We start from the raw sequence: 25507 nt of genomic DNA, 5'->3' as shown, positions 1-25507 counted from the left end.
GGGCGCGCCCGGGGGCGGGGGCTGCGCAGAGCTCCGCGGCCCCGCAGAGCGCCGCGGGCCCGCGCTCGCCGCCGGCGCGGAGGGAGCCGCCGCAGAGCCCCGCGCCAGCCCGAGCGGCCGCCCTGCATGAGCTCCTGCGCAGCGGGCCCCTGGCGCTCGCAGCCGCTGCCGGAGGCGGGGCACCGTGGGCACGGGGAACTGACGTGAGCCCCGCCGCGGCGGCCCCGGAGGCGAGGAGGGGCGCAGGGACGAGGGACGCTCGGTTAGCGGCGTTGGCTCGGCTGCCGAGGGGGCGCGCTGGGGCGGCGGGGCCGGGTCTCCATGCTCCCCGCGGTCTCCATGGCAGCGCGGCGGGCGAGTGACGCGCCCAGGGGCGGCGCCGGCGCCGCGGCGGGGCCGGGGCGGCGCGGGGCGGCGGGGCCGGGGCCGGGTAGGGATGAGGAGAGGGATGCGGAGCGCAGCCGTCGGCGGAGCCGGAGCGCCGCGGGGCTGCTGCCTCCCGGGGCGGCGCCGCGCCCACCGCCCTCCCTGCCGGCCGGCCCGGCTCCCGGGGCCGCCCGCTGCCCCGGGCCGGTGCTCCCTCGGGAGCCGAGGCACAGCGCGGACAGTGCTTAGCAGAAAATATCGTTCAATGCCTTTAAGTGTTAAGCCAAGCTTCAGGGGTTGTCGCCTGGCTGGCGGCTTTGAAGTCACTTGATTCAGAGTAATAAAGCGGTTCTCTTTTTGCTCGTTGCTATCAGTTTCTGTCTTGGCCAAGAGATGGTCTCTGCCGTACTGTGTTGAAATGTGCCCATAGGCGTAGTGCTTTACAGCCAAAGCGCAGCCACGGAAGGCCTTTGGAGGAATGCAGGATGCCAGAGGCAGGGAATCTGAGCCATTTGCTTCTCTGGTTATCTGGAGAGGGATGTTTCTCATTGCTTGGTGTGTGAGGTAACAAAGCTGCATAGCCTTCGGGTTGGACTCTACTGTCTCCTGTCCTTTCATGCTGCTTGGCCAAGGAACGGCTTCTCTGCCCACCTGTCCCATTAGTCCCTTTGCCAACTTCACTTCCAACTTTAGCTTGGCCAGTTGGTACCATCTGGGGACTTGCTGAGCACTGCTGAGGGTATTTTGTTGCATCTACAGGTTTCAGAAGCTGCAGCTATTTGCTTGTTGACTGGGGGATTCTACCAGGCAGCTTTTCTTTTTGAGGGAATGTTCTTTCATCCTCCTCATTTTCATTCTGTGTGCAGCACACTTTGTTCTCTATTTGTAATGAAAAGAAGATTGAGTTTGTGAATAGGGAAATTCTGCTTAAAATACTGTAGTTGTTTTAGCTTGCAGCTTCTCAGAAGTCTTTTGAATAGTGTGGTTTTAGTGGCTCTGCTGATTTTTCCTTGCCCTGCAGCTACCCCTGCACCACTGCTTTATGTGACAGATCTCACTCTGCAGAAGCAGACTGAATTAATTTTTGATGGATTTTAGCTTGGCTTCTGTTTCTCTGTACAAACTGAGAAATTGTTTACATGTGATTTGAGAAGAATGTGCTGTAAAAGCATGCATATAAGTGACTGATAAACACAATTATGCAACATCATGGTCTGTGTTTCTTCACAAGAGCTTCTCAACACTTTTATCAGCTATATCACTGTTGCACTGCAAAATATCTATTGTACAATTAAACGTCTTGACAACCCTCTTGTCTGCAGATGCACAGTGAAATCTTTTCAAAGCATCCTTTGGCAGACAACCTCATGTTAAGAGGCTGACCTGAAGTACCCTTTGTATTCATAGTCCAGTCATCCTCTTCTGGAAAGCTGCTTCTGCTGAACTATCGATCTGTTGGTCCTTCAAAGCATTGTTTGACCAAGACTGTTCTAAAAAGTTTCCTACCTTTTTAAATTTTTAATTCCTGCTTCTCTGGGTTCTCTTTAGCCAAGTCACTTTGGTGTTCAGATCTCTGCCTCGCTAGAGATACCTGTGGTGTCTGTTCTGTGGTGCTGCTGTGCAAAAACAACAAAAAAAATACCTTGAAGATATTTTTCAGAGTCTTGAAGCTCTGTTTCTTTCACTGTGTATTTGCTGTGCCTTGAATACTGATTGGAATAGGGAGCATGGTTGCCAGTCATGAGTGGGTGCTCATTTATGGAAGAAATTTGGGGCAGAAATAACTGTTAAATATCATGGTGAGCTACTTCGAATTTGTATGCGGCTGAGAGCTTTTTTTTTTTTTGGAGATACCAAGGTAGTGCAATACAACTTGGTTGGTCCCTGTTTTAGGTGGTGAGGATATTAGAGGAGCTGCAGGTAGAGTGGATGACCTGTAGGTGCTGTGTGCCTCTGCAGTACCTTTTTGGGGATAAAACAGGGCATTTATATGGTTATTAAGGACATGATTTAATGGTGGATTTTGCAGTGTTATGTTTTATGGTTGAACTTCATGACCTAAAGAGTATTTTCCAACCCAAATGCTCTATGATTTCTGCAGGATTCCCCCTCATATCAGCATTTCTGTTTTAATGGGCACTTCCCCTCTCTGAATGAGGCGTGTTCTTTGGGTGGGAAAATACAAGTTAGAGATTTGTAAAGGCTTCTACCTCTAGTCATCTGGACATCTTTGTTTTGGCATATAAAGTGGTGTATTTCCTTGTACTTTTCAATAGCAACTTGCCACTTGCAATACAAATAAAAGACTATGACTGTACTGCAAGAGGCTGAAGGGAAAAGTGGTAATTAGATGCTAACTACTCATCCAAAATTACTCATGGGTAAATTAGTTTAAAAAGTTGCAAATTCAGTTCTTAATACTTGGGGACTAATCTTTGAGCCTTGTCTCTTCACTGTGTATTTGTTGTGTCTTGAACATTGAGTAGATTTAGATGTTTTCTGGTTTTGACTTGGCTTGCTCATGGGAGAGGTAATTACCTGTTCAGTTATTACAGGCTGGGTACTGGGGATGTTGAGTGTGTGATTCTGCACAGCACTGATGTTTCTCAGGCTTTCAGTTTAGGCCATCATAGCCTTTAATTGCTGGAGAGCAGTGAGTGGAAATCACACACCATTTGGGAACTGCCTGTCTGTTTCTAGATTTAATACATGGAAACACTGCAGGTCTGGGGGTGTCATACAGATTGGGCTCTCTGGATACTGGTAATTGCCCTGCTTTGGTGCCCTGAGTCTGCTGCTTTTCCAAGATCAGCTAATGTCTGCTGCTTATATGAAAGGTTGGAGATGTTATTTTGAACCTAACTTGATTGGCACTTTTCTACATGAGATGTGTTTAGTCTTACAGTCATTTTAATGAGTTATAAGAAATTACAAGCGAGTTTTGGAACTGGTGCTCAAACAGAAAGAGAAGGTACTGACTTGTAGCCATCTCTGTGGATTGGGGTAGGCTTTCCAGAATATAATGAAATTCTGAATCTGGCTTGCCAGATACTTCCCAGGTGGTGGGTGGTAGAGTGGACCAAGTCTGGCTGTCATAGGAGTGCAGGAGGTCATGTAGTCAAATTTTTGGGCACAAAGCACCGTGTCTGACAGCTGACTGGGACAAAACCCTGAGCACAAGTTTATGCTCTGAAAGGCAGATAAAGGAGTGAAAGGTAGACTTCCACAGCAAATGCTGTTACCTTATTTTCTGTGATGGATGCTCGTGTTTTGGATTTGTGATGTTACAGGAAGGGAATAGGATAAAGCTAACTTTGTCTAAGAGCCTGTTTGGGTACCCTCAGTGGATGAGGTTATCCAAGAAATTTGGAAGGGGATGAGTAAACACCAGCCTGTGGGAGGGAGGCTACCTGGACAGTCTGTTCCTGCTCTCACCTACAGACAGCAGCTGAGCCTAGGGAGCTGCTGCTGTGGTAGTCCTGCAGCCTGAGCTGCCAGTACAGGCAGTGGGTGGCAGATGGGGCTTTGCTGGTCAGTGACCCTCCTTCTCGTGAGTGCCCCAACAAGCTCTCAGAAGTATTTCTCAGGTGATGAAGCTGGGCATGCAATTTCACAACATGCTGTTTGTGTGAGGCCTTGATCTCTGCAAATACTGGGTGTTTCGCCCCTGTCAGGCCCAGAACCATAAGGCTGAGCTTAGGTGTTTCAAAGCTTGGTGTTAGATCCAGTGTAGCAAGTGAAATAGTTTTCAGAGAGGATGCTCACTATCCTTTTTCTTTACAGGTGTGGAGGTGTATGCTGTTGTAAGGGCACCTGGAGGAGTCTGGAGCAATGCCACCACCTTCAGACATTGTGAAAGTGGCTGTTGAGTGGCCAGGTGCCAATGCCCAGCTGCTGGAAATAGATCAGGTGAGCCCTGGTAACCAGATGGGGGAGGAAAGGCACCCCAGCATTGATACTGGAATGTGGGAAGCATAGAAATGGGCAGTATTCCTTTCTGGTTGAGAGGAACACGGCTACTGAGGACTCTCTTTCTGTTCTAGAAAAGGCCTCTTGCATCCATCATCAAGGAGGTCTGTGATGGGTGAGTAGTTCTCTGGGAATCCTTGTGGAGGAAGTCTGTCCTGCTGACAAATCTTGCTGGGTTACTGTGGAAGTCTGCTGCTTGTTAATGTGCTGCTAGCACAATTCATGCTGCCTGCTGCTGGTTTTGGCCATGGAATGGGCTGGGGTTTAAATTATGAAGAAAATGAGCTCCTAGAAAATGGGGGCCTTACATTTTTATTCCAATTCTCAGTGTGTGCATTTGTATGCCTTAGGGTCAGTTTCTCTGAGGATTGGCCCATCCTGCTGTTCTTGAAGTGCAGGCCTGTTCAGGTGTTCCACAGAGTTTATTTAGAGTAGGCTAAAGTCCCACACTGTCCTCAAAAGGAGTTTTCTCTCCTCTTTGGGAGATCTAATTTCCCCTGCTAAAGCTTTGCTTGAAAGTTCTTTTGCAACTTCCTGGGATCAGGCTCCATTTCCTAATGAGCAGCCAGAAGAAAGAGGACAAAGATGCTTAATGTATCCTTCTTCTTCCTCTGCCAGGTGGTCTTTGCCAAACCCAGAGTACTACACGCTGCGTTATGCTGATGGTCCTCAGCTGTACATCACAGAGCAGGTGAGTGGGAGAGGCATCAGTTTGCTGATACCCTGGATGAGAGTCCAAAATGTCTTGGACTGCAGTCATCGAACAATACTGGGCACTAATCCTTGAGGAGCAGCATCTCTGCTCTCAGAGAGATTCAGACTCAAATGGTGCCATTCAACAGAGGAGCTTTGCTCTGCTCCCTTTGCATGCCTGTAGGTGTTGGGACTCAGGCACTCAAATTCAGTACCCTCAGTAGGGTTGTGTGACATAGGATCCCCTTTACTGTGCATACAGAGGTGCACTGGAGATCCAGCTGGGTTATTCTCCCCGCACTTGTCCTCAGTTTAAGTTTGGGTTTTCTTTCCAGACTCGCTGTGACATCAAGAATGGAACTATCCTACAGCTGGCGGTCTCCCCGGTAAATGCTTCCTCACCTCCCTGATTCTCAGTAGCTCTCCATGGTGCCAGGCTGTTTCTTATCTCTTGGCTTTTCTTGCTCCTTCTCCCCCGGTTCAAGGGGGGTACCTTTGTTCTGGGCCCTTCCAGGCAGTGAGGCACACACTCTTTGTTTTCCATCCTGCCTGTGTTGTGTGTATTTCCTTTGGATGCTCTGCCCTTTTATAGGACTTTGTCAATAAATCCAGTCTACAGTTTTAATGCATCTCCTAGATGAGGATGCAGTGAGACACCTGACAAATGCATTCTCAATATGAGTCCACTTAGCATGGCCAGTTAGAAAGCAACAGTTCCAGCGACTGAATGCAAAAAATTTAAATGCAGACAAATTTGATGAAGAGGAGGTTGTTCTTGCTGAATTACTGCTATTGTGCCCTCAAAAGTCATGTTTTGCAGCTTTTTTTTTATTTAAATTCTTAAACCTTTTTTTGTCCAATGTCTTGGCATAGAGCTGAGAGTGAGTAGGACTGGGAGAAGATACTTGGGCAAAAGGGAATTAAGAGGATATCAGTGATCTGTGTCTGAGAAATCTTACAGAATGTCTTGTGAATACACAAAATGAGATCATGCTTCTCTTTGAATCCATGAGACTTTTTATCCATATTGTATTTCTTTAATGGTGTTGCTCCATATTTCTATACCCACCTCCACTCACCTCAGCGAGGAGAAAAACAGGCATTTGCTCTAAATGCAAAGCAGCATTTTACTCACCTCCTGCTTGGCTGTAACTGTTGCTGAGAGAAGCCTTTTTTTAGTCTGTCTTAGACTTGCTGACTGCAGCTACTGAATGTGACTTTGCTGCTATCTCTACCCTGGCTCTGCTCTCCCTGCCCACCCATGGGTTTCTGACAGAATGCTGATGCTGGCAGGACTCAGCCTGCAGGTGCCTGCTCTGTAACTGGCACCATCCCTCTTTCTGCCAGTCCAGGGCAGCTCGCCAGCTGATGGAGAGGATCCAGTCACACAGCATGGAGGCCCGGCTGGATGCCATGAAGGAGCTGGCAAAACTTTCAGCAGACGTCACCTTTGCCACAGAGTTCATCAACATGGAAGGGATTACAGTGCTGACACGGCTTGTGGAGAGTGGGACCAAGCTTCTGTCCCAGTAAGTTTCTTTTATTCCAGGACTCTGGGAGAAGGCCTCAAATAAAGGACTAATTTTGCTTGCTGAAGTGGCATAAAGCAGCTAATCTTATAGCAAATACAGGTCTGTGGAGACAAAGTCTTTCTAGTCATTTGCTAAACCTCACAAGGCAGAAGAGGAGACAGTCATGATTGGCTCTGGAGGTTTTCTCAAACACAGGCACAGTGAACTATGGTACGAATAATTCAGTTGGATTTTCTGTTGCAGTTTTTATATTTCATTGAAAGTAGTTTTAAAGTCTTGATAACTTACTGTAATAACATTTATAGTTCTTATATATTAGCAACTAATACATTTGCAGTCTTTCCTTCAGTCACTTTTATCTTTCTGTCTTGTGGTTATGTATTAAATTTTCCACAATTCATGCTGTGCCTTCATTTTATTTCAAGTCAGGTCCCAATATTTAGAGGACGATTAACTTCCCTTAGTTTTTTTTTTTTTTTCTGATGTGAAAATGTGTTTGTTCCTTTGAGTAGCCAAGTACTGATCCTGGTGATTGTGAGTCTCTGGTGGCAGGACTAGGGACTTACTGCTGCTAATTTTAATTTGTGCTCATAACCAGAAAAAATAAAATACCTTTCTACAAAACAGTAAAATTATCTGCATGAATGCATGCACTTCATTGCTCCCCCAGGTGCCAAACTGTCTTATTAGGAGAACATGGTGACATTTTTCTCTCATCCAGCTTGAGCAGGCTTTTTTTCTTGCCAGCAGATCTTTTGTAACTGAATTCTTCAATTTCTCAGTTATAGTGAGATGTTGGCTTTCACCCTGACTGCCTTCTTGGAGCTCATGGACCACGGTATTGTCTCCTGGGACATGGTCTCCATAACCTTCATCAAACAGGTGAGTTTGGGTGGAGGGGGTGACTGGATATTATTTCTTTCCATGATTTAATGCATCTTCCAGGAGGAGCAAAAGACTCTGAGAAGCTGAGTACTGTCTGAGAGCACAGTGCACCCCCTTTCTGAGCCCTGGCTCGCTCACCACAGGGTCTCCTGGCTGGCAGCAGCTGAGCTGCTGGTTGATGTGTTTGCAGATTGCAGGGTACGTGAGTCAGCCCATGGTGGACGTGTCCATCCTGCAGCGCTCCCTGGCCATCCTGGAGAGCATGGTGCTCAACAGCCAGACTCTGTACCAGAAGATTGCAGAGGAGATCACTGTGGGGCAGCTCATTTCCCACCTGCAAGTGTGAGTGTCCACCCAGCAATGGTGGGATTTATGCCAATTTTATGACTATGTGTTTATTTAAAAATACATCCTCTTACCTCTGGAACACTTAAAGATTACATTTTTTTAAGCATTATCAATATGACAACGTACTTGAACCTTAAGATTTCTAATAGATTTTTTAAAAAGTGATATTCTAGAAAAATATGTTCTGTGTTCTGGAAGAACTTGGGTGTACATGAGTGTTGGACAAAGATATTTAGCTTTAACTAACTGCCCAAGTATGTTCAGTGTTAGGACCAAAACTGCATTTACTAGATCAACTTCCCAAAGGTTCTGCATGCAGCTGTCTGTCACTTTTACCCCTCTTTAAATTGTCTCCATTAGAATCTAAGAACTCATCATCTTCTGGGTTTTGTCCTGCATACCAAGGAAGAAAGCAATTGCTTTTGTTGCTTGAAGGGATTAAAAATTCCCTTCATTTCCTTCCTCTCTTTCCAAACAAACTGGCAAATTAATATCTGTCTCTTAGGGCTGTTTGTCTAAGTCAGTTCTACTCTTCATTATAAAAAGCTGCATGTAGTTGTTAGAGCTTTGAACAGGTTGGGTTTTTTCTCAAGCTTCTTAATTCTGAACGTATGGAAAAAAAAACGTGATTGATGCTCTTTAATCAGTGAACAGTAGTTTAACCAAATTATAGTGCAAACAAAGTAGTGCATCAATGTCACTGTGTGCTTGGAATGTTTATACATTTGAATTTGGTTAACAGAAAAGCTAAACAAGTTCTCCTGAACACTCCAGCAGCTTTGTTCTGCAAAGAGTATATGTTCTTTCAGCTTTATGATTTCTGGTTTAGTCAAACACAGATTTCTCCTAGCATTGAACACACTTGTGCAGATTTTTAAGCAAATTACCTTTGTTCAAGACATAAACTTGTGTGCTTAAGCACTTCCAGAACACAAATGGTCACTTAAGAAAGCGTTCATGCAGGGAGTATTTTGGAAAGGGAGGTGGAGGGTGAGTCAGGATTTGCTGGTGGTTTTCTTGGCAAGGCCATCAGGAGGGAACAGTTCATAACAGAGGATATGTTCTGGAAGAACATGACCGTAGAAACAAGTCCAAAGGAGATGAGTTAGAAGAGGAGAAACTAACCTAAAAATTGTTCTGCTTTGTCAAAAAGCAAGCAGTGTGGTGAAAAAAGCAACAAACCCTGAAAAGGAGAGCAAAAGTGAATGACAGACTTCAGAGACCTGTGCAGCTCGGAGGCCCAAGGAGAACCTAGGATGGTGCATGGAGATTTGCATGTTTGAAGTACAGCAGACTGACCAAAATGAAAAAGATTTGGAAGGGAGCAATAGAAGAAAGAATATGGTTGTTATCCAGAGATATGTCAAAGTGAGGAAAATAGGTATTTAAGCTAAAAGAAGTATTGGCTTTAGATCTTTTATAAAAATATCTTTTATTTCTACATGTATAGTTAAATTAATATTTTTTTAAACATTAAAATATTTTTTTAAAGTATATTCATGCACACATACTCATTTAGGTGTTACACTGGACTTCTGTTCATGAGAAGAGCTTGATACAGGAGTGCTCTGGGTCAGGCTGAGATGGAGTTCACTTCCCCAGGGCAGCCCTCACAGAGCTGTGCTGTGCTCTGAGAGCTGAAAAGGTGTTGATAAAGAACCCAGTGTTTTGGCTGCTGCTGAGCAGTGCTCCAGCATCAGAACTCTCTCTGCAATGTTTCCTCCCCTCATCCACTTCCGTTGGGGCTGGGCAAGGTCTTGGGAGGGGACATAGCCAGGGCAGCTGACCCAAACTGACCAAATGACATTGCTCAGGAGTAAAAGCTAAGGGAAAGGAGGGATGAGGGTTGCTATGACATTTGTCTTCCAAAGCAAATGAGGTCTGTGCTGAAGCCCTGCTTCCCAGAAAGTGGGTGGACATCACCTGCTAATGGGAAGTAGAGAATAAATCTTGTGTTCTCATTTGCTTCCATGCACAGCCTTTGCTTATGCTGTATTAAGCTGCCTTTATATTAAGTTTTTCCCATCCTGTTTTCTCCCCTGCCTTGTCCTGGTCCTGCTGAGGAAGGGAGGGATAGAGAAGGTCTAACCCCCAGGAAGAGTCAGAGTATTGCAGGAAACAAACCTGCATTTGACAGAGTATCAGGAGGAGGACAGAAGAATATAATTGGCATTTAGAAGCTTCATTTTGTGCTGTTTTTAGCATGACAAGTATAACCACATGCTCTGTGTGACCTAGGAAGGGGCTAAGCACCTGAAGAAGTTCTGCAGAGAAGCATTCTTTGCCCTTAGTTCCATTTGCTTTTTGTGGCTTCCATTGGCATAGGGGAGAAAAAGAACTTGCTCCCTACCAGTTTCAGGCTGTATTCACGTAGCAGACTGTACCATAACCAGGCTTTACAGAGTTAGTTTCAGCATTGGAAACAAACTGTGCTGGGCTGCAGTCTGCTCTGTCTACTGGATAATGGACCTATCAGTCAGAAATCTGTCAGGTTTTTGCAAGCCTTTTGAAGAGCTGGACATCATAAGCATAGGTTGCATGAGCTCTGCTTGTCTGTTGAAAATGCAAGACAGCTGTAGTCAGCGTTCTCATGGTGCAGGTAAAGGAACAAGCTGTAATGTTCTGTACTGCCTGTTGCCTTAGAAGCCTCCCTTTTTTGTTTCTGCAGCTCAAACCAAGAGATTCAGACATATGCCATTGCCTTGATCAATGCCCTCTTCCTGAAGGCACCTGAGGACAAGAGACAGGTTTGTTCTTGCCTTTTGGTTTTAAACCTGAGTGATGGTTGCTGCCTGGCTGTTTATGCCTCAGAAATTTTATTGTCTGGGCAAGGCAGACCTCAGACCTTGCCAAGAACTTAAGTGGCTGTTTCAATATGGCAACAGAGGAGAAGTACCATCCCATTAATAATGTGTCCTGGAGCACACATCTATATTTAGGACATGCTCAGAAAGGATTCTGAAAGACCTTCAGAGACAGAAAGTAATCCTGCAGACAGCATGGGAAGTTTTTTAAAGTTAATTGTGTATGGGAAAGGTAGGCTGGCTAGACTCCTTGGGACTGTGTGTACTTAATAAAGAAACACCCACCTCCCTCTCCCCCAAAAAGTGACCTTTCTTAAGCCATAGAGGGCTATTCCAGCTGATAAACATGAGAAATGAAACACTGCCTTGCTCTGAGGAAACTCCCAAGATCTCAGCTACCTGCAAGACGTGCATATGTGTGTATTGTGAAGCTTTGCTGTGTTAAGCCTTTCTTCTCTAGTGCCCTGTTTGTGCCTTATTCCTGGACTCCAAGCTAAATCCTGTCTGCTTCTCTTTGTGCCTTTTTTTGCTTTCTGCCAGCAGGACAAGCTGCTTAACCCACTAGACCTGCCCATCACTGTAAGTAACTCAAGCCTGGGGGCTGGTCATGCAGGGGACTTGTAGGCATGTTAGCTTTCCTTTAGCTGTGCCTCCTTGTATGCCAGGGATGTGCCCACAGCCTCAGAGAGTGGATGAACCTAGGGAGAAGGGTGGGAGGACTCCTGGGGATGCACTCAGACTGTGGAGGGGAGAAGGATCAGTAGCAAGAGAAACCCTGAATGGCTTACTGTGCACACAAGGTCATACAGATGGTCATAAAAGGAAACTGATGCTGCAAGACTGACCAGGTGAACCAATTGTAAAACTGGAACAAGTCCTTCAGCAATCTGAATATCCTTAAACTTACTGCAGCATGAGTTTATAGCCCAAATCTCACTTGTCTTAATGACAGATTCATATGCAGCTGCATCCTTCTAAAGATAGAGCTGTTTGTCTGTGAAGAGCAGTCACGAAACTTGATGCTGACTGGGGGCTAGAGCATAAATTCTGCCTAATTTGTGACTTCTCCCTTATGGTAATTGTAGTGTAAGAATGTTCCTTGCCCTGTGGTAACTCCAGGGAAGTCACCATTCTTGCTAATAGGTTGATTTGGAACCTTCTGTATTGAGATACTGGCAGGTTTTTATGGTTTTCTACATGGCACAGAGAATGTTTCGCTTTTTTCAAGGATGCAGCACCCTCAGAGTGGAAACGGCCATCTCAGTAAATGTTACATAATTTCTAAAATTAATGCATATGCTTAATACATGAAAATAAGAAAAATCATACTCCTCTGTTGGTAATTCAGGAAAGATAGTAGACTTCATAGCAAACAAAATTGCGAGGGATTTTTCACTTCTTTTTCCCCTCCCTTGAATACAGTTCAAATGACCACAAACAGCCATGGAGTTGTCTAAGGGACTTAGAGTATCTTCCATATGAATAGAGCCTGAGAGATTTGGGATTGCTCAGTCTTAAGAAGAGAAGACTCAGGGAGGTTTTAAGTGTTTAAATATCTGATGGAAAGGAATAAAAATGAGGGAGCCTGGCTTTTCTCAGTTGTGCATACTGACAGCACAAGAGGTAGTGGGCCCTGCTTAAAACCCAGGAAATTTCACATGAAACGTGCACACCCACACAACATAAATGTGAGAGTGGTCAAACACTGGAGAGATTATGAGTCTCCATCAGTGGAGATATTAAAAACCTGACTAGACAGAGTCCTGGGCAACCAAATCAGTCTGATGTTGCTTGAACCAGTAGAGTTGGACTAGGTGATCTCAAGACATCTCTTTCAGCATAAATCATTCTGTGTTTCTATGACCATCAAGCAGCAAAGTGGACTTTACTGGACTCTCAGCAGAGCATAGATCCCTTAGCAGTGGTTTGACTGTATGTGTGCTCATGCTTCTTTCTATGCTGTTTAGAATTGTTTGATTGTCTTTGTCCTTCCCACTTTTTATCTGCTTCAGTCACCTGTTAACTCCATCCCACATAAAATCTAATTCCTTCAGAGAAAGGATTCTTTGTGTCACATGCATGAGCAAATCCTAACAGCAGAGCCTTGTCCTATTCTCAGTACTACAGCTCACAAATAGTAGTAGAAAATAATGACTCAGAGGGCAGCGTGTTCTCTCTGAAAGCACCTCCTACTTCATCTAGAGGCTCCTTAGATACCTTCCACTCAAGCACTGACTCACTTTGGTTGTAAGATGAGTGCTGCTGAACTTGCAGCCATTACGGCTTGGCTGTCAGTCACTGTCTTCGTTCAGGAGGTTTCTGTCTGGATCAAAAGTGATAACAGGAACTCTGAACAAGGTTAATGCACACATTTTAGCAGATTTCTTGCTCTGTCAAGAGTGATGTTGATATGAGCAGCTGGAAAGTCTTAGATTGCTCAGAATGTACAGCTGATTGAGTGCAATTGTCTGAGACTCCACATCTGCTCCCAATTCTCAATCTGCACTGCACAGGCATGTGAAGAGTCTCAGACTGTCAGTTCTTTTGGATTTCTTCCAGATGATAAAATGCCAAACACCTTTTTCTTACCCAAAAGATTTTGCTTATAGCAGCAAATTAATGATATTCACTTTGACATTAGCACTTGTGCCATTCTCCTAGCAGGGGTGATGAGGTCACTGGTATGTTAGAAAGTGCATCTTCACAATTTATAGAGAAAATACAGGTTAGGTTTTTGCAGATGTATGTGTAAACTGTTGCTGGAACTGAAGGCATCTTGCATCTGCTGTGACTGTCATCACGACTTGGTGTTTGAGAAGCCCTCCTCATCTAGAGAAGGAAGCCATGCAGTCAAGAGGGAAACTGGAAGCTTTCCTCTAAGCATGAAAATTATTACCCTGTATTTTTTTAAATTGAAATGCTTCTGCAAATTGTCCTCAAGCTGACTTCTGATCATCTCTTTAGAAACTGGACAAAGGAAATAAATTTCAGAGAGAGAGATTTTGAGAGGGAGGAGACCTGAAACCTGCATCCCATTGCTTGTGTTAGCTTGGGTGTTTGCCTTGGTATAAGAAGCTGTGAAATGCTAATTGGAGGATGCTCTTGTAGATGTCAGATTTTTCCTGGGCAATGCACAATATGCTCCCTGCTGCCATATCTCCTAATAATGAAGTACCATTTGACATCCAACATGAAGCTAAATTTGATTCTGTGCTTTGACTCTGCTGGTGGCTTTCTTTACACTAGTGATGTTCTGTAGGGAAGCCATCTATGAGTTGTGGTGAGATGCTATGCTAAACTGACAGTCTGTAGAAAAGCACTTTGTTGTGTGCTAGTGCTATCTCCAATTCATAGGCTTCTTCCATTTTCTCCGTTCTGCACAGTGTGGGTTTTTTGTTTATATTTCACTCATGTTATTTCATCTTTAAATTCCACAACAGGAAATGGCTAATGCATTTGCCCAGAAGCACCTGAGGTCTATAATCCTAAATGTAAGTATATCTGGAATGAAAAAGTGCTTCCTAATGTCCTCTCAATGGAGGTTTCACTTGTGCATAGTGTAAATTCTACTGCCCTCAGGGCACTTGCAGAAAAGTGACTCTTTCAAAGGTAGAACTTATTCAAAAGGGAGTTACCAGGATGCTGCTTTCTGCTCTTACAGAGCATTGTAATTAGGCTTCTGGTGGAATATGGAGGTTAAACAACTGAGTGTTCATATAGAGAGATGCACATGCAATCTGGCATATGCCTAGGGCTAACATCTCAGCTTTTTGTTTGCATTCTCTTAATTTCTGCCCTCTCCTTTATTTTGCAGCATGTGATCAGAGGAAACCGCCCCATTAAAACAGAAATGGCACATCAGCTCTACGTCCTGCAAGTCCTGACATTTAATCTCCTGGAAGAGAGAATGATGACCAAGATGGATCCCAATGATCAGGTCACTATTAGAGCTGAGTAAGATCTGATAGAATAGGATGTACAAGGGGCCTTATTCCTGAGCTCCCTAGTGCTATGGAATTTGCAGTGGATGGTACATAAATTTTCAGACTTGCCCTTCACATTGTCAGCCTTGAGATTAGAGTATGCTCGTGACCATCCTACTGCATTCTGTGGGACTTTGAGATGTAAGTGGGCACTGAAAGTTACATACTCCTTTCTTGACCAGTGTGATGCCAGCTGTCAAACTGGTTACTTTACCTCTATGTCAGGCACATAATTTTATCCATTTGCTTGCAGTATAGAGGAAAACTGGGCATTTTAAGGTGTCTGCATTACAGTTTTTAAGAAGTGCCACAGTATTACTTGAATGCCTAGAAATTGCCTGTAACTAAACTTGCAGTTTAAGAAAAATGCAAACAAATATTTTGCATTACCCACTGTACTGAAACTTGCCATTTTGAAATAGATTGCCTCTTTGTGCATAGTGTTAATGACCCTTGGCATCTGTGTTCATTGTGTGAGCTCTGAAGAGAGATGCAGGACTATGCAGTGTGTGAAAATACTGCTGTAGTGATTGATCACGTCACCATTTCCCTGCCTTCTGTCCTTCAGGCACAGAGAGACATCATATTTGAGTTGAGAAGAATTGCATTTGATGCAGAGTCTGACAGCAACACCATCCCTGGCAGCGGAACAGAGAAACGCAAAGCCATGTACACCAAGGACTACAAGATGCTGGGATTCACTGTATGCATCTAGACTGTAAATCTTGTCAAGGCAATCTAAGCAATCTCCATAGGAGTTGTGGGGAAATAAGGAGCAGAAATAGCTGTTTCCTTTACCTTACTTGGTACCTGAGTTTAAAGATTCAGTTGCACTCACACTCCTGGGGAAGATCATTATGACCTTGCTGATGGGTTAAATGCCAGGGTTCATTAGGCATTCTCTGGAGGTATTTCCTTACCCTGTGCACCTGTACTATGAAGAACTTGGAACCAGTCTCTCCTCTGGAAAGTTCAGATAGCATTGTCAGCAGGTGTTCATGTTTATCTCTTGGATAGATGTGAGGGAGTGCTTGATGGACAGGTCGTTTAAAATTCATTTAGAAAAGGTTCTCACACAATTCCTTTGAGTTAATTTGTTTGGAATCTTTCTACACACTCTTTTCACAGAATCACATCAATCCAGCCATGGATTTTACACAGACTCCTCCTGGGATGCTGGCGTTGGACAACATGCTTTACTTGGCCAAATTTCATCAGGACACCTATATCAGGGTATGTGAAGCTGCTGATTTTTACAGATGCCAACACCTCAGCAGCTCTTCTTAGTGTATGTGGCATCCTGCTCTTGTAGATTGTTCTGGAGAACAGCAGTCGAGAAGATAAACATGAGTGTCCCTTTGGGCGCAGTGCCATTGAGCTCACCAGGATGCTTTGTGAGATCCTGCAAGTTGGGGAACTCCGTAAGTACCATTTATTACCCAGCTTTACAGACTGCTAGGCTGATGCTTCTAGAAACTGATATTCACAAGCATTTGTACCTTGATCTCACTTCTGCCATGTAAGGAAAGGGCAAGCTTGGAGTTAGAAGTGTGCACTCTAGTTCTCCTGAAAAACTGATACAAACAGAAAGCTTCAACTTCCCAGAACTTCAGGAGGGTGCTGTATAAAAAAATAGTCTTGAAACTGTCATTAACTTGGGAAAAGTTTATTAGCTCTGACAGTTTCAAAACAGCATTGTGAGAAAATTAATTACTGTAAGAAATTCCACCAGAGCAAAGTGGGAAACATTGCAAGCAGTTATTTTGGGGGACCAGGATGAAAAGGGCATGAGTCACAGAGGTTTGCATGGCAAAGTGTGGGGAGAATTGCTGTTGTCAATAAACTGTCTATGGGGTGACAAAGTATTGAACTGTCTTGATCTCTTTGAGTAAGTACTGTTGGACACCATCAGTTGTCTGTCACTGTAGTGGACTTTAGATAATCCTAGTACATTTTGTCCAATATGCTCACATGGCTGTGGTTTGTTTCTTTCTAAAGCCAACGAAGGCCGGAATGACTATCATCCCATGTTTTTCACCCATGACCGTGCATTTGAGGAACTGTTTGCCATCTGTATCCAGCTGTTGAACAAGACCTGGAAAGAAATGAGGGCAACAGCAGAAGATTTTAATAAGGTCAGGGTGGAGAAGAGGTATTTTTATAAAATCTTTTGCAGATCAGCACATGTCCACTCAGCCTGTACGTTTGCTTGAGTAGGGCACAGAAGATGTGGCAGGGCATTGGTATGAGCTGTAAGGGAGGATGACAAGTTTTATTTGGAATGCCCTGAGGTCCTTCTTGGTTCTTTCAGATCTTGAAAGTCACTAGCATCCTGATACTCCTGGCCCTGGTTATCCCATGTCAGTTCTTTGCTGCCATTGAGCTGTGCCCTGATACCCTGCTGCCAACAAGAAAGTGACTTGTTTTTCTTCCTGTCCCACCTCTTTAGGTTATGCAGGTTGTTAGGGAACAGATCACAAGGGCTCTGCCCTCTAAACCAAACTCCTTGGACCAGTTCAAGAGCAAACTGCGCAGCCTGAGCTATTCGGAGATTCTGCGGCTACGCCAGTCTGAGAGAATGAGCCAAGATGACTTCCAGTCTCCACCTATTGTGTATGTGCCTAACAAAAACAGTTGCCTTCTATCCATGCCATTATCTCCATTTTCTGCTTACTCTTCCATATTTGATTGCCAGGGAGCTGAGAGAGAAAATCCAACCTGAGATCTTGGAACTGATAAAGCAGCAGCGCCTGAACAGGCTTTGTGAGGGAAGCAGCTTTAGGAAAATTGGAAATCGCAGAAGACAAGGTAAGGTGACAGTGTCTACTGTATTTTTTCATGTGAAGAACTGTAGCAAATAAGATCTAATTAATTAATCTGTCAGCAGGCGTGTTGCCAGAAAGAAAAGCTGATTCCTTGGCTGTCCAAATCAGCCAGTAGTTTGGAATGGCACAAATGTGCATTTCTAAGAATACAGCCATCCCATCATGAATAAGAAGCTGTGCTGAGGAACTGGGCGAGCAGATGGATTGGGTGGAGAGGCTGTAACATAGTGGCTGTGAGACCTTATGTGAATGATCTTGCTCAGCTTACTCTACTTGGCGTGTGTTCCAGAAAGATTCTGGTATTGTCGCCTGGCTCTGAATCACAAGGTGCTACACTATGGAGACCTGGAAGATAATGCCCAGGGGGAAGTGACCTTTGAGTCTTTACAAGAAAAAAGTAAGTCCTGATTACCGGTTGTGCACTCTTCTGTGCTCTGCAGTCTAGAGGCTGAATATAATCCTAGATAAAGATAAAAGACACAAGGCTGAAGCCCTGACTGAGGAGATACCAACTTTTGGTCCTTGCCCAAATTCTTCAAATCTTGGAATTACTTGATCTTTTTTAAAAGCCAGCTACAGGGATGCCTTACTGGTAATGTGTTTTGGAAAACTGCACTAATGAGCTAAAAAAACCAAACAGTGTTCAGTTTCAAAGACAAAACAAAGTTCTGTATTTCCCTGGTTAGGATTGCTTGTTTGGGAGTTTTACTTTTTCACTGTTAGTTCCAGTTGCAGACATCAAAGCCATTGTCACAGGGAAGGATTGTCCACACATGAAGGAGAAAAGTGCACTGAAACAGAATAAGGCAAGTGCTCCCTTTTCACTTTAATTAATATCTAATGCTGTAGTGTTTGAGATTGAAAGCAAACAACAGGAGTGAATGATCTCCCCCACTGCAGGTGTGTTGTGTACAACCCCATCTCCTGTCTGAGCCCTTTCCTTGTGTTCCTTTGTGACTGTTAGCTGTAAGCATGATCGTGCTGTAGTGTCTTCAGAATTGCTCACAATACCAGTAAGAGAAACTGTGCTGAGCTGCAGCAAGGCAGCTCTCTCAGGGTGCCAGGCAGAATGTTCTGTTCAGTTGGTGAGTGAAAGATTCTTTTCCCTTTAGGAAGTGTTAGAATTGGCCTTCTCCATATTGTACGATCCCGATGAGACCTTGAACTTCATTGCACCTAATAAATATGAGGTAAGAAACATAGTGATTAAGCAGTAGAATATATAGCAATTCACTTCAGAGATTAAGAAGGATCAGTTGCTTCTCATTAGAGATTCAAGCAGGCTGTCTCTCACCAGGTTCATTCCTAGAATATGTTGCTGATGCTTAGTATGAGCCATCTTTTTTTCCCCTTAGTTACCCTTTTCATTTAAAAAGAAAAAATAATCCCACACTAATTACCCCTAGTCTGGACTGCTACATTTTTTCCTCCTATGATGCCCAGAATAAGTTTAATTTTTTTATTTGTCGTGCCACAGTAGAAACTCTTGTCCTTCTTGTACAACTATGGGTTCACACTTTCCTCCAGGCTTTTAACATCTGTTGGACATGGAAGTGGGCACTGTTCTAGAGCTGGGGTGGGATTTTTTCCCTATATATTAGCTCACTGCAATGTTTCCTGTCTTGAAGTTATCTCATTTTTGCATGGACAGAAAGCTTCGACACAAGGTATCATTTATGCCTGGAGTCGTGAATGACCCCTTCTTTTCCACAGTACTGTATCTGGATTGATGGGCTCAATGCTCTCTTGGGGAAGGACATGTCCAGTGAGCTGACCAAGAGCGACCTGGACACGCTGCTGAGCATGGAAATGAAGCTGAGGCTCCTGGACTTGGAGAACATCCAGATCCCCGAAGCGCCGCCGCCGATCCCCAAGGAGCCGAGCAGCTACGACTTCGTGTACCACTACGGCTGAGAGCCCCGCGCTGCCACCGAGCCCGCTGGGCCGTGCGGCCGGGGCCGCCGCTTGCTGCCGTGCCGCGGGCTCGGGCCGGGGGCCCGCCCGCCTTTTGTATCGGTTCCAATAATAACCAGTAGCGCTCCTCGCCGCCGCCGCCTCCGCCTCTTTCCGCCCTGCGCGGAGCGTCACCGCTGCGCGCCCGCCCCGCTCCGCCGCCGTCGCTCGTTCCCCGCCCCGCCGGCAGCGTCACCGGCGGCCCCGCTTCCCCCGCCGCACGGCCCGCTCAGCATCGCGGCCCCGTGTCCCGTCCCGCCCCGCCCTGCCGCGGCCCCGTCCCCGGCATCCCCGTCCCCATCGCCGCTCCCTGCCGCTCCTCGCTCCCCGGCGCATGGCGGCGGGGCCGGGCGGCGCGGCCCTGGGGCGGGCGGCGCTGGCGGCGCCGCTGGTGCTGCTCTACTACGGCTTCTCCATCGGCATCACCTTCTACAACAAGTGGCTCATGAAGGTGCGGGGTGGCGGGGCGGTGCGGGGTGGCGGCGGCGGAGGGCGGCGGCGGTGACAGCGGCTGTCGGTCCCGCAGAGCTTCCCGTTCCCGCTGCTGGTCACGCTGCTGCACCTGCTGCTCATCTTCGCCCTGGCGGCGCTCGGCCGTGCCCTGGCGCGCTGCCGCTCCGGGCGGCCGCGGGCAGCGCTGTCCTGGGCCGACTGCCTCCGCCGGGCCGCCCCCGCAGGTACGGCGGCCACCGGAGGGGACGGGAGCGGGGCGGCGGAGCGGGAGCGGGCCACGAGTTTGGGGCACAACGATACGCGAAAGACATTGAGGTGTTGGAGAGCATCCAGAGGAGAGCCACGAGGATGGTGATGGGAGCCGAATGAGGAGCGGCTGAGGTCACTTGGTGTGTTCAGCCTGGAGAAGTGGAGGCTTGGGGGAGACCTTATTGTGGTCTTCAGCATCCTCACGAGAGGAAGCAGAGGGGCAGGCACTGATTTCGTCACTCTCATAACCAGTGACAGGATCCAAGAAAACATGAAGCTGAATCGGGAGGTTTAGGTTGGATATTAGGAAAAGGTTTTCACCCAGAGGGTGGTTGAGCACTAGAACAGGCTCCCCAGAGGGGTGGTCATGGCACCAAGACTGACTGAGTCCAAGAAGTATTTGGACAATGCTCTCAGGCACAGGGTGGGATTCTTTGGGTGTCCTGTGAAGGGCCAGGAGCTGGACTCGGTGAAGGGTGTGGTGAGGTCCCTTCCAACTCAGCATATTCTGTGAGGCAGCTCAGGGGTGCCCGTGGCTCTGGCCGCTTCCAGAGCCACTTGTCTGCCTGGTGTGGTCGGGGCCAATCCCCTGGGACAGGGTGAGCTGAGGGGTGCAGCCGTCACTCAGGCCCCCGTGTTTCCCTACCAGGTGTAGGGCAGGTGTAGATACTACTTAAAGCTTCAGCCTGAGACATGCCACCTTCTTTGCTCAGTACAAAGACAGGTAAGAACAGGGAGAGGCCACACAGAATGAATCTTTCTGAGGGGGTCACTGGCACAGAGAACCTTCTGCAATCCCTTGAATAAGTTGTGTCTGCACATAACATTTTCTCTTTAATGCTAGTACCAAGCCATGCGTTTCATCTTTTTCAAGGTGGAGCTTGGTAGAGGATTCATCATTTATGGCACACAGAACTACCTGAGACCAAGGAGTGAAGCTCCTAGTCAGAGCACAGAACTGTAACTACTCCTGCAGTTTTTTGGCTGTATGTTGTATTGGCTCCCACAGAACAGCATCTGGTCTATGATCTCTGGCAAGGTTTACAATACCTTACATAACATGCCCCATGGTTTCTTGAAAAAAGCTTTCTCCACATCTGCAGCAATTTTACCTTCCAGCATGGCCTGCCCTTGGACCAGTAACACTGTTTCCTGCGGTAGGAAACTTACATAGAAGGGAGAATAGACTGTACCAAAAGCTGCACCAGGGTTAAGGCTGTGTGCTGATAATTGTTGCTTCTTCAAGCTTCTTGCAGTGGCCCTCAGATTTTCAAGTTATCATGTTCTGATACATTCAAGAAAGACTATGCAAATCTGCAATCGCTTTCAGTCACAGGGAGGGCAAAGAGTTATTTCTGGCTTTTTTGTAATGCATGTTGAGTGAGTGCAATGCTGAGCCCAGCTTGAGACACAGAGAATAGGACAGAAACATGAAGAGCTCAGAATATCTGAGTTACGTTGGTTCTGAAGAACTACCTTGAGGAAAGCTTGTTTTTTTTCCCTGGGTCTGCTCTGTTATCCATGTTTGTGGCCATATAGCAGGGTTTTGTGGTGGGTTTAATGTCACAGAGGATGGTTAACTTCAGGACTTTTTCATTGATTCTTTAGCTCTGTCAACTTCCTTGGATATTGGGCTGAGTAACTGGAGCTTCCTGTATGTCACTGTCTCCCTGTGAGTACAAGCACCACGTTCCCTGGGAGCCTCTGGTGGGGTTTGGAGAGTCCTTTGCCAGAGTCTGTTTCTTGAACAGGTGTTTGGTTAGAGTGGTCAGCATGCAGGGTCTGTGATAGCTTACTGGTAGCAGTGTAGAAATGGGTGATGGTTCTTAATAGCACTTTGATGGGAAGAACTACATTGAAGGAGTCTGACACTGCATTTTGGTCCTTACAGCTACACGATGACCAAATCCTCTGCCATTCTCTTCATCCTGCTTTTTTCATTGCTCTTCAAGCTGGAGGAAATGGTAAGAGTCCCACACAATGCTTTAGGAAGGGAGGTCAGACCCAGGGAAATAGGCAGAGCATGTACAAGAAACAAGTAAGCAGAGGAATGATGCAGTTCTGTGGGTGAATCTGAAAGGAAGGAGGTGCCTGTCTCTGTTGTGTTTGCTCTCCTGCAGAGGGTGACGTTGCTGCTGGTGGTTCTGCTCATCGCTGGGGGACTCTTCATGTTCACCTACAAGTCCACACAGTTCAACACACAGGGGTTTGTGCTGGTGCTCTGTGCCTCTTTCCTGGGGGGCATTCGCTGGACTCTCACGCAGATACTGATGCAGAAGGCTGAACTGGGTATGTGGGGTGTTAGGAGGGGGTGGTGGTGTTGGTAACAGGGAGGGGAATAGGGAGAGGTGATAGCCCTTGCTGCAGAAACAAAACATGGAAGGTGTTTGAAACCTTGGGCACGGGATAGCTGTTGGTGGGTAATGAAGGTGGCTTGGTGTCTGCAGCAGCACAGGTGTGGGCATCACAAATAAGGTGTATGTCTAGGAATGGTGCTAATAAAAGTTCTGGGACCTGTGTTATTCCCTGGCTTGTTGCTGCCTGCTCTGTTATTGATTCTCCTCTTTCAGGGCTCCAGAATCCCATTGATATCATGTTTCACCTGCAGCCGCTCATGTTCCTGGGGCTCTTCCCACTCTTTGCTGTGTTTGAGGGTGCGTGAGTTAATCAGAGAAAACAGGGTTAGCTTTATATCGTGGCTGGGAGACTGCTTAGCAGTTTGTTGTTCGAGATAATTCACTTAGATAAGTGAACAACTATGAACTCTGCAAAGTAGTTCGAGACCTGGATTTGTCTTACACTGGCAGGACGTTAAAGAGTGCATAGAAGTAGTAGCCTGCCACACTTGTGGAAGTAAAGGCTGTGAAGAACTGGCTCCACATCCTCCTCATACTGGAATGTGAGCAGCCCACCACTCCATCTTATTAAGAGGAATCCTGGGAGCTGGGAATGGTATTCTGCTACTCACTGTCTTGTTCCTAGGCCTTCCTTTGTCCGTATCAGAGAAGCTCTTCCGTTTCCATGAAGCAGGAATGCTGTTCTCTCTGGTAGGGAAGCTGTTCTTGGGTGGAATTCTTGCCTTTGGTCTAGGCTTTTCTGAGTTCCTCTTGGTTTCCAGAACATCTAGCCTCACCCTTTCCATTGCTGGCATTTTTAAGGTAAGGCATGGTTCCTGTGCTAATACTAGAAGGCAAGTACTGAGTCATCCCTATTGGGCTTTATGTGGTGGGAGCTTGCTTAGATCCTTAGAAATTATTGCTTGTTATTTTTGTTCTCCTTGCACAGGAGCTTGATGCTTTGCCTCGCAGTCTCTGCAGTGAAGTCTCTTGTTCCCTGACAGCAAAGGGCCAGAGATTAGTGGCTGTTCTATAAAAAATACCATTAATGATCAAACTTTGTTGGAATGTGGGCTAGACTAAAACACATTGCTCTCATGAGCAGCAGATGGTGTGGAAGAGAGGAGGGGTAAGAAGGGCAAGCACTTGCATCAGACCTGCATATGACCAAACCACTGGTTTGAGCTATCTCTGTAGCTTAGTTTGGCACATCCTCCCCTTCCCAATGCAGTCCAGCATACATACTTTTGAGCTGGACTGTGATATATGAAATCTCTCTGATCCAGAAGTTGCAAGATCCCTGCGTAACTGAGCTATGCAGTCAGATGACATAAAATCCCACATCCCGGTTTGACAGGTTGTTTGTTTCTAGAAACTGTTTTTAGAACTCTGTGTGCATGAAAGAATGTGCTGATAGAAATTTAGCAGCCTGACATCTTGATCTAGGCTTCAGCTGTAATATGGCTCATGCATATCTCCTCAGGTTCTGCCCTGCCACTTGTCATGTTTATTTGTTTCCACAGGAAATCTGCATTTTATTCCTGGCCACACATTTACTGGGAGACCGCCTCAGTCTCTTGAACTGGCTGGGCTTTGCTGTCTGCCTGTTAGGGATCTCCCTCCACGTTGTTCTCAAAGCCATGAATTCCAAAGGTGATTGTTTTAAATCCCTTTCTCTTTCTTTGTAGGCTTTCTTATTGCTTCACTAGGAGCTGTGTCTGGTTCCAGCTCCTTGACAGCGCCAGGTTTGGTGGGAGCTCCGGCAAGTTTGTCACTAAAGGGGCTGTCTGCACACAGGTGACAAAGCACTGGAGCCACACAAAGAGGCCAGCTCTGACCCTGACCTGCAGCTGCTGCTGCGCCACCCCGAACGTGGTGAGGAAGAGGAAGAGGTTGTTGAAACCCCACAACAGCACTGACTGAACAAGAAGCACAAAGCCACCTGCTCTGTTCTTACCAAACCTGCCTGACAGCTATCCAGGAGGAAGGTCCAGAAGTCTCTGTGACCACCCAAAGCAGAGCCAGGGCCCAGTGAGAGAATTCTGCTGTTTTGCTACAGTGTGGATCTGTAGATGCTGCACAAGAAAAGGCAATATCCCTTTCACAGGAGCTTGGAAGACAAGCCCTGCTTCAGTGGGTGCAGAATGGCAAGGTGAGACAGGGAAAAGCTGTAAAAAGTCCATTAGGGGATCCTGAAGGCTGTCTACTGAGAAGCAGACCATGGACATGTCTGGACTGCAGGCTAAGTGGTTCAGGGATGATTTTACTGCTGTTTAGCTTTGAGTTAAAAGGAGAAGGTAGATACGCCTTCTCTTTTTTTTTTTTTAATGTTTCTGCAAATTAGGAACTCCCATCTTGTTGGGATCATATGACTGAATAAATCCCTAGAGTTATTCCAGCGAGGATCTTTTGTGCCTGGGGAACTCCATGTTCTGTGTGTATAGTAAGGAGAGAATTAAATGCTGGTATTTGGGACCAGTTGAAAATGATGAACATTTCCAGATGATGTAGGTTGGAGGGAAGACAGGGGTGCAAGAGTATTTCTGGTACTACAGGCCAAGGGGAGAATGAGCAGTGTCACAGGAGATCTAACTTGAGCAATAAGCTTATCAAAAAGTATGTGGGATTTTGAGGGGTGGATTTTTTTTTGTTTTTTAAATAAACTTTTTCTCATTTGCTTTTGTCTGTACATTCTGTACCTATGCTTCATCAAGCAGAGGTCATTTGTCTTCTCAACTCTTTCTTTAGTCCTCCACTGACCTTGCTACTGCATGCTCATAAGGCCTCTCACACAAAACACTTGCCCAGCTGTCACTGATCTCTAGAATTAGGGAGATGTTCTGCAGCCTCTCATATTTATTCCAGCCAAGAGAACTTACTGCTCTGCCTTAATGCACCATATCCTAAGAAGACTTTTAGTATTGTGGCTTTTGGTAAGACCCTTACGTCTTTGCCCCATTTGATTGGATCAGGTACTGCTGCAGTCCAGGAAGGGGGAATAGCAGGATTTAAGATGTCATTTTCATTGCTGCTAAGCCTCAAGTGGTGTTGGGCAGGTGGCTGGTTTTTTGCTCCGCAGAATTTCCACATCTTTCAAAGTTTTGTTCAGTG

General features: G+C 46.1%; 2 protein-coding genes across 8 annotated transcripts; both read left to right on the top strand.

The window, feature by feature from the left end:
• The first annotated feature begins 79 nt into the window (after nucleotides 1-79).
• ELMO2 (engulfment and cell motility 2) lies at nucleotides 80-19452 on the top strand. 7 transcript variants are annotated; one of them, XM_021540889.2, is made up of 22 exons: nucleotides 80-203; nucleotides 4150-4275; nucleotides 4410-4450; nucleotides 4954-5026; nucleotides 5364-5414; nucleotides 6376-6557; nucleotides 7343-7442; nucleotides 7636-7787; nucleotides 10462-10540; nucleotides 11141-11176; nucleotides 14038-14088; nucleotides 14412-14534; nucleotides 15149-15283; nucleotides 15709-15813; nucleotides 15893-16001; nucleotides 16579-16715; nucleotides 17030-17193; nucleotides 17276-17388; nucleotides 17695-17802; nucleotides 18129-18211; nucleotides 18518-18595; nucleotides 19119-19452. In XM_021540889.2, exons 2-22 carry the CDS (start codon nucleotides 4198-4200, stop codon nucleotides 19317-19319), a joined length of 2199 nt encoding a protein of 732 aa, XP_021396564.1. In that variant the 5' UTR covers nucleotides 80-203; nucleotides 4150-4197; the 3' UTR covers nucleotides 19320-19452. The 7 variants fall into 7 exon arrangements, with proteins under 7 accessions (XP_021396564.1, XP_021396563.1, XP_077643138.1 ...); XM_021540888.3 differs by having other exon boundaries at nucleotides 80-230; XM_077787012.1 differs by having other exon boundaries at nucleotides 80-254; nucleotides 4151-4275.
• A 351-nt stretch (nucleotides 19453-19803) lies between these two features.
• SLC35H1 (solute carrier family 35 member H1) lies at nucleotides 19804-25085 on the top strand. Its single transcript, XM_021540885.3, has 9 exons — nucleotides 19804-19809; nucleotides 19885-20035; nucleotides 21669-21732; nucleotides 21952-22024; nucleotides 22181-22349; nucleotides 22631-22714; nucleotides 23043-23218; nucleotides 23920-24049; nucleotides 24194-25085. The coding sequence occupies exons 1-9, from the start codon at nucleotides 19804-19806 to the stop codon at nucleotides 24313-24315; spliced, it is 975 nt and encodes a 324-aa protein (XP_021396560.2). The 3' UTR covers nucleotides 24316-25085.
• The last annotated feature ends 422 nt before the right edge of the window (nucleotides 25086-25507 follow it).

Source organism: Lonchura striata, chromosome 17, assembly GCF_046129695.1.
Source record: "Lonchura striata isolate bLonStr1 chromosome 17, bLonStr1.mat, whole genome shotgun sequence".
Taxonomy (NCBI): Eukaryota; Metazoa; Chordata; class Aves; order Passeriformes; family Estrildidae; genus Lonchura; species Lonchura striata.
This window is presented reverse-complemented; position numbering and strand designations above follow the sequence as displayed.